This window comes from Anolis carolinensis, chromosome 5 (genome assembly GCF_035594765.1).
Source record: "Anolis carolinensis isolate JA03-04 chromosome 5, rAnoCar3.1.pri, whole genome shotgun sequence".
Classification (NCBI taxonomy): domain Eukaryota; kingdom Metazoa; phylum Chordata; class Lepidosauria; order Squamata; family Dactyloidae; genus Anolis; species Anolis carolinensis.
Window position 1 is genome coordinate 24,307,019 of NC_085845.1, and position 14,760 is coordinate 24,321,778.

General features: G+C 37.3%; 1 protein-coding gene across 1 annotated transcript in view; it reads right to left on the reverse strand.

The window, feature by feature from the left end:
* Positions 1–14,553, reverse strand: part of tspan5 (tetraspanin 5) — a 108,658-nt gene extending 94,105 nt beyond the window's left edge. Inside the window, exon 1 of the mRNA XM_003225525.4 lies at positions 14,145–14,553. Within this exon, the coding sequence (XP_003225573.1) occupies positions 14,145–14,225 (81 nt within the window). The 5' untranslated portion in view covers positions 14,226–14,553. The remainder of the gene's footprint in view (positions 1–14,144) is intronic.
* Positions 14,554–14,760: the final 207 nt, after the last annotated feature.

Sequence of the window (14,760 nt, forward strand, 5' to 3'; positions counted from 1 at the left end):
GTTTCCCCTGACGTTAAGTCCAGTCGTGTCCAACTATGGGGGTTGGTGTTCGCCTCCATTTCTAAGCCGAAGAGCCAGTGTTGTCCATAGACACCTCCAAGGTCATGTGGCCGGCATGACTGTATGGAACGCCGTTACTTCATGGTTTACAATCGTCTAAAACATATTTACGCCATCATTTGGTAATTGAGCAATAGCACTAGGCCTTTAAAAGATGCATAAATATATGCTTAAAATCACCAGAATATAACACTGAAATACAAAACACACAAAGTAAATAGTAAATACAGAAATGCTGTAAGCAAATGGAACATGAGTAACAAAATACTACTGTAGAGTATAATAAAAAATGTCATATTAGCAAAAAGCATTAAAGCAAATCACCTTAAAGTGAGATATACCCTCATACAATATAAGTCTTCCTGGGTTCCATATGGGAGGAAAGTGGGATATAAATTAATTACATACATATCAAAGACTGCTATCTCTCTCTAAAACAAAAAGCACTCTTTTTAAAACATTAAACAAACCTTTATGGAGCAACTTTCGAGTACACCCTACCCTCTTACGACGGGAAACATTACATCTAGCTGCCAATATGTGACTGTAACAGTGCAGTCACAGTTGTCTATAGCTCCAATGTAGTAAAACATCCAGTGAAGCAGCCATCCAGGCTTTGGAGTAAGACCATCTTTGTTATTTTAATCCTGCAGAGAGTAAAACCATGGAATATACTGTGGAATACGTTAATAATTTTTTTTAAATCCCCTTGATTCAATGGGTCTACTCTAGCTGAGTCTAGGACTAAATTCAGACTTAGGAGGAAGATGTCACACAAAGGGAGAATACAGAACTTGAAACTCCACTGATAAAAGCAACCGACCCTCATTAGCAGACAAAGAAGTCTGTCTGAATACACCAGAAAGCTATTCAGGAAACACAAGACTGGCAACATGGAGCATGGGAGAAGACATCATCTACAAGATACTAGCAATGGTATCATGGTAAACTATGAAGTGCAGGAACTCACTACAGTTGGTCCAGCCAGGCATACAAGAAGAATGCAAAAATATGCACAACTGCATTGATCCTTATTTCTAAAATTCTAGTAGTTTTCATTTTCATTCAGATCAGACCTTTTGCAAAATATGTGGATGCAGACATGAGATAAGTGAGATGTGGATAGAAAACCAAAGTTAGATGGGAAGGGAAGAAAACAACCAGTCACATTACCATTTTCAAGGGTGGCACAAAGCATCTTAGGTACCTTTACCTTATCTAGGGCCCTTTCTACACTACCAAATAATTCAGGTTATCAAAGCAGAAAATCCACATTTCCTGATTTGAACTAGACGATCTTAGTCTACACTGCCATAATCCAGTTCAAATCAGATAATGTGGATTTTATACAGCCATGTAGAAGAGGCCTAGGCCCTGCATTCTCAGGGTGTGTATCAATACATATTTCATTTGGGAAATGTCTTGTTGCCCTCCAAAATAGGTTTGAAAAGAAGAGTGAAAACAAACTCACTAGCAGTACTCAAGGTAGAGGAAAGAGTAGATAGTCTAACTACTTTATTCACACACCAGCTGCTCTTTCCAAATGTAAATACCTTATAGCTCAGTTACTATCAACAAGTACCTGTTCTTAAAATTTGGCTCATATGCATTTATACAAACTTTGAGGGAAAATGCCATTTAAAAATACAGTAACTGGATTACATAGAGGGACACTTAAGAAGGGAACATAATAATCTAACTGAAGGATCAGACCTCAAGTAGCAAATAATTGGTTTTACATAATTTCATTACACATCCTTTCCCCAGATAGAAATGCCATATCTTTACTTCATACTGTCTTCCCTTATACACTAAAAGAATAAGGGCGAGTTTACAGGCAGTCTTTGAGAGGCACTATATTATGGTTAGAACCATTAGCCATTTCTCATGTGGCTTAAGTATTTCATTTTGTGTCTGAATCATTTCGCATAATGAACGTTTCACAATTTATTATTCTACTCCTGCAAATGAAAGTCAAATCACTCCCTCTCTGGTGTGGCAGAGATATTAATGTCAGCTCCATTCAAGCCATTATTTACAAACCAGGAGCAATTGTGGGCAAGTGTATTGTTTTCTCCTTTTCTGTGCTGGCTTCAAACACTGTTTAGCATCGCATTTAAACCAATACAAACAGGGTTACAATCCTAACTGGATCTTTCTAAATTTTTAAATTGGATTTTAATAAGCAAGACCTGTATGCCAATTGTTTTATGTAGTACCTTTACAATGTCTTATATTGATGGCTTCACTTCAAAACACGATGAAGATAGAAACCTTGATTAATGTTAACTAAAGTTAGCCAGGAAGGCAAATAAATTTAATTTAGTTAGCTATGGATTTTACTACTCCTGCATTATGCCTGCTGTCCTAAACCAATGATTTAGAGATGCTTCAGATCCCCTTATGCAAATCAATTATTTTTATGACAGTGGATGAAACCATGTAGACCACCAAACTCAGTGACTACAGATACACAATTTTCACCCAAGTAGGTTGTGTCCTCACTGCACCATTATAGCAGTTTGATGCCACTTTAACTGCCACAGCTCCATCCTATGAAATCCTCGAGTTATGTAGTCTGGTAAACTACTTAGAATTATCTAGCCCCCCCTGAACTATATATAGCACTAAAGGTCTCTAGCAGAGAAACTTAAGAACCTCACTAACTATGAACCTCAACATCCCATAAGATGAGGCAAAAACATTTAAACTGATTCTATGAAAGTCAAATTAACATGCTATAGCTATGTAGTATGGATACATCCCTAAACAGATTCAAGGAATCTAGGAGATTTGTATAAGTGCTGACTTATCATTCAACAATTTATTTAATGTCGGAGGTCTAGCTGAGATTAGCAAATGGATTTAGGCCATTCTATTAGCATATGGCTTCCTTGAATATTTATACACAAAATATTCCATGTAGGAGAGTGTTTGGACACAATCTCACACATGCTAAACTTCTCTGCCTAATATGCTGGATAGGAAGGGCCACATAAAGTCCTTCAGTAACCACCCCAAGGCCATACCTTGTGCATGCTCCTATATATCTTATTAATTTTAATGGGAACTGTGAGAAATATCGCTTTTCAGGACGGCATTTCAAAGCTTTTGTGTATTTCCTGCAGAGCACAGATTTCTAAACAGCTCTAAGAACTGGTATTTCCTATCAGACTCCTCTAAAGTGTCACCTAAGACTCAATAGGAAGAGGACATGGTTTGGAAGGCAAATCTGAATGAAGCACATGGAAATCTCCAGGTGCCAATCATTTTTCCCACATCTTAATTCAGGGTACATAAGTTTCATCTTGGGGAAGGTACCAAGGAAGCTTTTATTACAAAAGATCCCCATTTACCACTGACAACTTATCCTCAAACACCATTGTGTTCATCTTATAGCTTACTACCTGGAGATAAATATATCAGCGGTTACTGGACACAGCAACTAAAGGCTGAAGGTTAACATGTGCTCCAGGCAGCAGAACGACACAACTGCCAAAAGCAATCACCCCCTGAGACAGTAGCAAGTGACAAGTTGGGCCTTTTGCTACACTTAGAATAATAATATAGAACTGTGTGCACTCTACAATAGAAATTAAAATTCTTCCTTCCCTTCTTTGCTTTCATATTTTATACCAAGAATACCCTGTGAATTGCATTAAACATACAACTGGCATAAAACATTAAAACAATGTTACTCACCTATCTGTTTGTATAATTCAGCCTATTTTTGCTAAAGCATTTTTAAAGCTTTATTTCCAACATTTTAGTAAATATTTACAGTGAAACAGGCAAAGGCAGCGTAACAACATGATATTTCCTACCTCCACAAGCTATTGTTGGGGACAAAATAATCGACACATCCTTACATACATCACCATATTCAACAACTTAGCATGTGTCATTTTGCACAGAAACAATAATTTCTGTTGCTCTTTTCTTTTTCTTACTCTATTAGTTACTTTAACCGTTTTTAGGTTTTTTTCAACTATCTGTACCACAAATGTTCTACTGCTGGCAATCAATATATTTAGCATCATTTAGAATTTCCTCCTTCCCTTCGCTAATTCAATAACTATTTCACATGTATTTTCTTAAAACATGTATCAAGACAGAGTGTATCACCACTAAGTGATAAACAAGAAATACATGGTTCAATATTCTTCGCTATTAACTGCTATATTACAGAACTGATTTGATTTTTGATAAATCAAAAAAGGAAGTTGCAGTCACTAACCACATTTATATCCTATTTTTCCTCCCACCCCAAAAACACAAAGGAGCAAGTTAAAAGTTCACATTGAAATACTGAGGATGTTCCATTGCATACAATTTCAAGCAACATATAGACTTTTTACACAGTTCAAGCTAATGAAGTGCAAATATTGCGTGAGTGTATCTTCACTATACAAATAATAAATAAATAAATCTTTATTTATAACCTGTCTCCATCTCCCCAAGGGGACTCGGAGCGGTTCACATGGAGACTGAGCCCAAGGATCAACAAATAAAAACGAAACACAATAACAGAATATATAGTTAAAACAATAAAACATTCATAAAACAATCTTGATCCCACTTAAACTGCCATGACGTTTCCATAGGGGATTCTGATATTTGTAGTTTGTTCAGGGATTTAGAATTTTTTGTTAGAGACCTTTAGTTCTGAAGTTCTAATTTAGGCAAGCGTTTTGGCAACTGGCTGAGAAATGGGTTTCTTATCAGTTGAATGAAGTGGTTTCTGCAATGATGTGTTCTTAAGTTGGACTTGTAGAGGGGCTACATGACCCTAAATTACACATTTAATGTCACTCTGTTTTAATCATTGATTTTGTTTTGTGCTTTAATTGTACTTTTTATTAAATTTTACTTCAGACTACTGTAAATCACATTTTTAAAGCAAGACTACTTTTGGGGATGCCATTTCCAAACATACAGCCCTATCTTTTTAAATACTGCTTTTCACAGCATCATAGTTACATAGTTACATTTTTCACCCTGGGGGGGGGGGGAGGGGTGTGACTAGTATTTGGTGAAAAAAAATTACACCTATGGGGCTTTCCTCAGCAGCCAATCGAGGGAGGCCTGGCAGCTCTTGCTGGCAAGTATTGGAGGTGAAGGCTCATATGCATGCACGCCTCTCTCGGGCTCTGAACGATTGTCTTGCCAAGGTGGCCCTTCAGAGCTTGGAGAAGAGAGCCATGTGAGGGAGTGAAGAACATGTCAAAGGGGAGTCTTCACCCAACTGCATGCCTGCCAGGGAGAGCAGGGAGGTGTCCCTCAGCTGCTGCCAGCTGATCGAGGCCTCCCAGCTCTTCCCAGCAGGCATGTAGGCACACACGCCTGCAAGAAGAACTAGGAATCTTCAATCAGCTGGTGGCAGCCATGGGAAGCCTCCCAGCTCTCACACCCTCACTCGGCTGTGTGCCTGTCCACTGCTCCAAGGGGTGGGGGGGAATGCAACTATTATGCGAATAACGGTTAAATCCCCAAACCAGGACCCCAAAAGGGGGGGGGGGGTGCAACTATTATGTGGTGGTGCATATTATGCGATGAAATACAGCATTTATTCTCAACAGACTATTCCAAAATAAATTAATTTCCTCTTAAATAAACCTCAGACTATTTCAAAGGAGTGGCAAACTTGAGTTCCTGAAGGTTAATTTATTGTCTGTGAAAAAGAACAAGTTGACCCGACAAAGGTTGTATAATTTCTACCTTTCACAAGACACTATAAATAAAACTATGTAACAAAATTTGAAAGATTCTCTGTTTCTAGTTTGAATGTGTTATTTCCTGTTTAATTGCGCGGGACTTACTTTGAAGGTAGTTGTTATACTCCAGAAACTTCATTTTTGAGGCTGCCACAAACTATGCTGAATTGGTTGAGACCCAATGAAATATTCATAGAAAAACTATTGCAAAATATAATGCAGGATGTCCCATAAAAACATTTTTCCAGTTTAATAAACTTTTTCCATGTTTTTATGATAGAACCAATTTGGATATGACATTTATAACCCAAGAAGAAAAATCGAGTTACATAGTGTAATCTACAGTCAATTGTCGGGGGGAGGCAGGGACACAAATTTCTGTGCTTTTCCCACTGAAAACTTACATAACCAGCTTCAGCCTACTTTTTCTGTCACTTCTACTAAGCCAAAAGATATTTAAACCTCCCATATTGTGACTATCACACAAATAAGCTCAGCCACATGCTCAGCAAAAATTAAGACACAGAGTATGACTTAAGCTACTTTCAGATCTTCATGCCAGAATACATCAGAAATAGACAAGTGTATCATTACATCAGAAAAGTCTTTGGTTTGTGTGACAAATCCTGAACAGCAATTGGTGGCTGGCCAGGCTAAGATAAACTAGAGAAAGTACAATGGAAGTAAATTACAGAATAAAGGGTTTTTTAAGGGCACAAGATGAGTTGGCACAAAACTGTAGAAAGACAGCATGCATACTTTTAAGGGTTTTCTCCTGATATGAGATTCCTTTTTTGAGGAACAGAACCTGCACACCACAGCCCCATATATATTTATTCACAAGTGTCATACTGAGTGTCACAAGTGTCAACTGTCTTATTTCCTGAGTAGATATAGGATTGTTGCCTACAAGCTACTACTGTATATGTTAAAGAAGAAGGGTCAGATCAAAAAATTGAGCAACCCAAATAAGGTACATTGTTAAGTTCCAAAGCCAGCCAAAACATTTTGTGACAGAAGATAGAGCACCACTCCTCATTCTTGGCAGCAAAAAACAACAACATACATTGCAATGTTCTGCTCTTTTTAAAAAGACAAAACCATTTAAGGCACCCACATCTCAAAATGCCTACAGATTAGAAATGTCATCCTATGATCTGTCTTTTCAGAAAGATTTTTATCACCTGCCCTTGAAAGAGCTCCAGGTATGGACATAATCCCTCCCCACCCATTTTATTATCCTGTGATGGAGGGTAGTGAGAAAAGAGTGAACAATCTAAGATCACCAAGTAAAAATTACATCTAAATAAGACTCTGAACCAGGGTCTCACGCAATCCAACCACTATACAGTACAATTTCTCAATGTAACACGCAAACAATTACCTGGCAGTTTGGCCATATGAAAATTCATCACAACATAGCTCTAACATCATAGGGGTTGTAGAATCAGCTCCATGAATTACCAGTTAAATAAAATTCTAACATAAAATACCAGCGTTACATGCCAAACCATTTCATAGGAAAGTGCAAAGTGAATATTTATTGCCTAAGAAGCAGATGCATTTCTAAACAGCCAGGAGTTATTTCATGTTTAAAGCATGTTTTCCTACATTAATTCTATTCCTACACATACACAACAGAAAAAAATGTTTTAGCTAACAGGCATTCCATCAATCAATTTCAAGCTTGTTCAGCCAATTTTTGGATACAAAATTCATCAAAGCAGTGTGCTGCATGCAGGCAACTATTCTGCTGGTTTAACACTTATTTCATCACACTAGCATTTTAAAGAGTGTGCTCCTGCTTTAAATTATGTGGCTTCCTCTTTCAGAATTCTGGGGTTTGCAGTTTAAGAAGGGGACCTTTGAAATTCTCAGCTACCCTATACTAAAACCCCCAGATTTCTGCAGGAGGCAGCCACAGGATTTAAAGTGTGAGCATACTCTTTACCTACTTTTCAAATGCTAGTGTCTTGAGGTCCTAACTTAGGACTTAAATTTTGCATGTCTGCAATACACTTAACCTAGCCTTAATGTTGCTCTGCTTTTATGACATCAGAGCAGGTACGCCAACAGAGAAATGATACTGAAGCCTGCAAGTAACATTAGATTAAGCACTTAGTGTTGGATGATACTTGTAGTCCATGCTCACTGAATGCACTAGCAGAGTAGGAAGTTTCTTTTGCCAACAGCGGAAATATTAAACCCCATACAGAAAGCATTATGTCTGAGAACAGGCTACAACTCTAAGTCTAGCTCAAATAAAAGGAAAAAAGGAGACAGGGTGAGATGAGGATTCAAAACACCTAGATAACGGCTGGAGAGGATACCAATACCAGGCCTTTCGCTCCAGCTCCATGTAAATTATCTCTGAAAATCACTCCAACAGCCATTAACACATCTCTAATCTCTTGGTTAAGAAGAAATGTTTGGAATACAAGAGCATTACTTCCTGGGATAATTGGACTGGAAATTCAAATCCTATGGTATTTTCCCATAATTGTTCTGGAGGTCTATTAAATAACACAGCTGCCCTTTAGAAGCAAATGCACGTGCACACTTAAAAGACTACAACCAATAAGCTGCTAAAATTATAACAAAGGATCAAAACTAACATGATGCATTTAAATTATATTGTACAAAGTCAAACTATGCATTCCAAGATGTATTCTTTTTGTCAACTGGAGAATATACACACCTTCCATATAAAATGCTGCCTCAGATTTATAATGGAACAAATCAAATATAAAGATGGCACCAGGAATATTTAAGAAACAAAGTCACCACTGGATTTTTTCCCCCCTCTTATTTCTAATGTCAGAAATACAGAAAGTAATGTCTGGCATACTGGTTTGAGAGTTGGATTATGATTCTCAGCATAACTGAGCAAGCTAATACTCCACCAAGCTAGTATGAGAAAAATCTAAAACCGTGATTCTCAACCTGGGGTCCCCAGATGTTTTTGGCCTACAACTCCCAGAAATCCCAGCCAGTTTCTGGTTGAAAACCACTGATCTAAAAATATATTTTTGCTTGTACCATTATTTTTATAAGCCTAATTACAATTTTCACAAGACTACACATCTCCTTGAGCTAAACCAGAAGTAGCACACAAACCCCATACCATATTTTATCTGTCTGTGTTTTCAGTTTTCCAGGAAAAGCTCCCTCTAAAATTACATATCCTGGCCATCTTTTTATCAACAACCTTAACATTCAGATATATCCAAGAACCCTCAAATTTCAAAGAACATACTATTTAATGTGTTAACAGCTTTTATGGACTAGAGTTCATTTTTTGTTAGATACACGGAACATCCCGCCTGTCAGCAGATTTGGACAGCAGCATTAATACTTTGACCTCTTCCAGTCTTCAACAGCATCTCCATGAACCTTTGATCATAGTGCCAAATATAAACGAAGTGCCATCCTAGCAACAAGGTGGCAATGAATGGATGGAACTTCCTTTTCCTTTTCATCTGAAACAACAGCTCAGAATGCGTTTTAACACTTTTCCCCATATACCAGCTGGAGGTTCTAACCAAGCCTGCTTTTCACTGTCTCAGCAGAGATACAGCATACCTTTCCTGGATTTGCACTCATGTGCATCCATGCCTCTGTTAACAGAGGAGCAATTTCCTTTACATAACATCCTGCTCACAGAGAGCAAAGGCAATCAGAAATAATTCAGAGAGAGTCTCCTATTGACCTACTTACCCTAATGTTCATATCAAAAGCTACTCACTCAGTTGCTGCCAGTAAACCCAATACTGGTCAATATTCTTCTATTTACCTGATCAGCCCACTTTATCATTCCTCTAAACTCATAATTATTCATTTAAAAAATTTAAAAAGTTCTACATCACCCTGACAAGCAAAAGCCTCCTTAAAGCTACCTACTTCTTGTTGCTGCTGTCACTTTCAGTGATCCTATCGTGGGGTTTTTCTTGGCAAGATTTCTTCAGCTTAGGGAGCAAGAGATCAAAACAAGTTTGGCAAAAATGCTTGTGGGAGGGAGGGAGAAATGAACTCAAAGTAGATCCAAACAGGCATCATGATATAATAATCACGAAGTGATATAATAAGCAGAATAACACAATTCCAACTACATTATCAGAGATGAAAAGAATTTAAAAGGTCAGGGAAGTGTGCCTAAGGTTGAAATTGGCATACAGAGGCAGTTTCAAGCAAATGCTTATTCTAATCCTAGAGTTGTGTGTGTGTGTGTGTGTGTGTGTACGCATGTGCACGCGCAGTAGCTAAATACAGTCTTCTCCCCCTCCCTACTGTTGTTTCTGGTGCATTATGAGGAGTCCACCATAACAAATCCATTTAATGCCTTAAATTAATTGTGTAACCCTTTCCCTTCTCGAACCACCAAATTCTCCAACTGTACTGGGAAAATTTTATCCACTTCATCACAACAATAGAGACACAACTGGATAAAGGAGGGAAGGAAAAAGGGGAAGGAAGGAGCTGCAGAGAGTCACACACCTGACAAATGAAACCTGTTTAGCTAACAGGAAGGAACTGAAATCCCATTGTTGTCTTGTTGTTTTTCTTTTAAAATTGATACTGGCAGGGAAAGCGACATAGAAAGCTTACAAATCCCCAAGAGAGTGCATACACAAAGACACACACACATATACATATATAGTCCAGAATTTCTAGGACGTTCATTATTAAGCTCCCACACAAACGATGCACACAAAGGCCATTCCACAGAGCTGAATAAAATCCTACATTATCTGCTTTGAACTGGAATATATGGCAGTGTGGATTTAGATAACCCAGTTCAAAGCAGATATTGTGGGATTTTTTGCCTTGATATTCTGGAATATAGAGCTGCATGGAAAGGCCCAAAGACACACAACACAAACCCTGATCAGAAATTTACTACTGAACCCTATATTGATTTTTTCAGTCTTTTTCCATGAGTAAATATGTCTACCAAGAATGAAGAATTCTTTACTAAGATTCTTTCTTGATTCTTACTGATGATTTTATTAGGAATTACGAATTTTCTCCCTCAACTGATTACTGAGAGAGTGAATGCATAGTGTTCCCCAGATCCATAAATGAAATAACATTATTATCATTATCTCTCAGTTGGATGTTAGCGAATGCATGTATAGTGCTCCCCTGTTCTACAAATTACATAACATTATTATTATTATTATTATTATTATTATTTCTAATGTTATGATGCATTATGCTCCACAGTTCCATGAATGAAATAATATAACCTATCAAATCATATAACACTAGGATTATGATTTCATACATTGTTAATGAAAAAGTGCATGCATGATGCCCCCTATTTCCATGAATAATGCAACATTATTATTATGGGTGTCTTTTTAGAGAGATAAAGCGGGATAGAAATCAACATAATAATATTAATTATTATTATTACTATTATTATCATTATTATTATTATTCCACTGAACTGTTACTGAGGGTATGTGCCCCAGTTCCATAAATGACTGAACATTATTATTATCTCACTACACTGTTACTGAGAGAATAATAATAATATTAATAATACATTTCTCACTGAACTGTTACTGAGGGCATGGTCTCCAGTTCCATGAATGACTGAACATTTATATTATTATCTCACTTCACTGTTATTGAGAGAGAATAATAATAATAATAATAATAATCCATTTCTCACTGAACTGTTACTGAGGGTAAGCTTCCCAGTCCCATGAATTAAATAACATTATTATTATTATTATTATTATTATTATTATTATTATTTTCTCATTTCACTGTTACTGAGCAAGCATAACTGAGCAAGCATAATAATAATAATAATAATAATAATTGTATCACTGAACTGTTACTGAGGGTATACTCTGCAGTTTCATAAGTGACTGAACATTATTATCATCTCACTTCACTGGTAATAAAAGAGAATAATAATAATAATAATAATAATAATAATAATAATAATAATAATAATACATTTTTCATTGAACGGTTACTGAAAGTATGCTCTCCATGTCCATGAATGAAAAGACAGAGCATTATTATTTCATTTCACTGTTACTGAGCGAGCATAATAATCATAATCATACATTTCTCACTGAACTGTTACTGAGGGTATGCTCTCCAGTTCCATAAATGAAAGGACATTATTATTATTATTATCTCACTTAACTGTTACTGAGAGATGATGATATTAATAATAATAATAATAATAATAACAACAACAACAACACATTTCTCACTGAACTATTACTGAGGGTAAGCTCCCCAGTTCCATGAATGAGAGAACCTATTATTATTATTTCACTTATGTTACTGAGAGAGTCCATACATGATACTCTCCATTTCCATGATGATATGACATTATTATCATGGGTGTCTTTTTAAGGAGATAAAGTGGGATAAAAATAAACATAATAATAAGCATAATAATAGTAATAATAATTTCTCTCAGAACGGTTACTGAGGGTATTCTCCCCAGTTCCAAAAATGATTGAACATTTTTATTATTATCTTACTTCACTGTTACAGAAGCCCTTTCCACACAGCTGAATAGAATCCCACATTATATACTTTGAACTGGGATATATGGCAGTGTGGACTCAGATAACCCAATTCAAAGCCCATATTGTGGATTATTCTGCCTTGATATTCTGGGGGCCTTTCCACGCAGCCATATAACCCAGAATATCAAGGCAGAAGATCCCACAATATCTGCTTTGAACTGGAATATATGGCAGTGTGGACTCAGATAACCCAATTCAAAGCAGATATTGTGGGTTATTCTGCCTTGATATTCTGGATTATACAGCTGTGTGGAAAAGCCCCCCTACAATATCTGCTTTGAACTGGGTTATCTGAGTCCACACTGCCACATATCCCAGTAAAAAGCATATAATGTGGGATTTTATTCAGCTGTGTGGAAGGGGCCTTAGTTATATAGCTGTGTGGAAGGGCCCTGAAAGAGCACAATAACAACAATAATAAGCATACTACTAATAATATTCTCTCTGAACTGTTCCTGAGGGCATGCTCCCCAGTTCCATGAATGACTGATTATTATTATTATTATTGTTATTGTTATTATCTCATTTCAATGTTACTGAGAGATAATAATAACAACAATAATAAGCATACTACTAATAATATTCTCTCTGAACTGTTCCTGAGGGCATGCTCCCCAGTTCCATGAATGACTGAATATTATCATTATCTCATTTCAATGTTACTGAGAGATAATAATTATCTCATTTTAATGTTACTGAGAGATAATAACAATAACAATAATAAGCATACTAATAATAATATTCTCTCTGAACTGTTCTTGAGGGCATGCTCCCCAGTTCCATGAATGACTGAATATTATTATTATTATTATCTCATTTCAATGTTACTGAGAGATAATAACAATAACAATAATAAGCATACTAATAATAATATTCTCTCTGAACTGTTCCTGAGGGCATGCTCCCCAGTTCCATGAATGACTGAATATTATTATTATTATCTCATTTCAATGTTACTGAGAGATAATAACAATAACAATAATAAGCATACTAATAATAATATTCCCTCTGAACTGTTCCTGAGGGCATGCTCCCATTCCGTGAATGACTGAATATTATTATTATTATTATTATTATTATTATCTCATTTCAATGTTACTGAGAGATAATAATTATCTCATTTCAATGTTACTGAGAGATAATAATAATAACAATAATAAGCATACTAATAATAATATTCTCTCTGAACTGTTCCTGAGGGCATGCTCCCCAGTTCCATGAATGACTGATTATTATTATTATTATTATTATTATTATCTCATTTCAATGTTACTGAGAGATAATAATTATTATCTCATTTCAATGTTACTGAGAGATAATAATTATTATCTCATTTCAATGTTACTGAGAGATAATAATTATTATTATCTCATTTCAATGTTACTGAGAGATAATAACAATAACAATAATAAGCATACTAATAATAATATTCTCTCTGAACTGTTCCTGAGGGCATGCTCCCCAGTTCCGTGAATGACTGATTATTATTATTATTATTATTATCTCATTTCAATGTTACTGAGAGATAATAACAATAACAATAATAAGCATACTAATAATATTCTCTCTGAACTGTTCCTGAGGGCATGCTCCCCAGTTCCATAAATGACAGAACATTATTATTATCATCTCACTTCACTGTTATTGAGAGAGCACAATAATAATAATGATAATAATAATAATACATTTCTCTCAGAACTGTTACTGAGGGTATTCTCCCCAGTCCCATGAATTAAATAACATAACATGATCATCATCACCATCATCATCATCATGACGACCACCACAGGGATCTATTCCTTCCACTCACCCAGAAGATCACATTGAAGCCGAAGATGAAATACTTGATGCAACAACTGACTTCAGGACCCTTGTAGTGCTTCCCGGACATCCTTAGGGTTCATGAAGACCCTTGACTGGCAGCCAGAGCTCCTCTTGCGTTGAGGGGCGAGGATGCGGGACAAATGGGGGGAGAGGCTGAGGGGGAGAAGCGGCGGCGGCGGCGGCGGCGGCAGATAAAGGCTTCAGGCGGGGAGCGGAAGGAGGACAAGGGGCCCGCTGGCCCGCCTCAGGGCTGCCGCCTGTCCCTGAAGGGAAGCACCGCCAGGCAGCCACCGAGGCGCCGCATCGAGGTGGCCGAGAAAGCCGCCCCCGCCTGCCCTGCTTCCCCGAAGAGAGAGCGATGCCTCCGTGGACTCCTCCGCCGAATGAGGCGCTGCGCTCTCTCAGGCCATCGATGGGAGGGGGGGAAGGCGGGGCGAGGCACTCCATTGGCTGCGGCGGGTTTGATGGAGCGAGGCGCCGCCCAATCACGCGGAGAGGAGCCTGGGGCTGCTCCTTATCAAGCAGGCAGGGGCAAATTTAGGCCCTCCAGGTGTTTTGGACTTCAACTCCCACAATTCCTAACAGCCTCAGGCCCCTTTCCA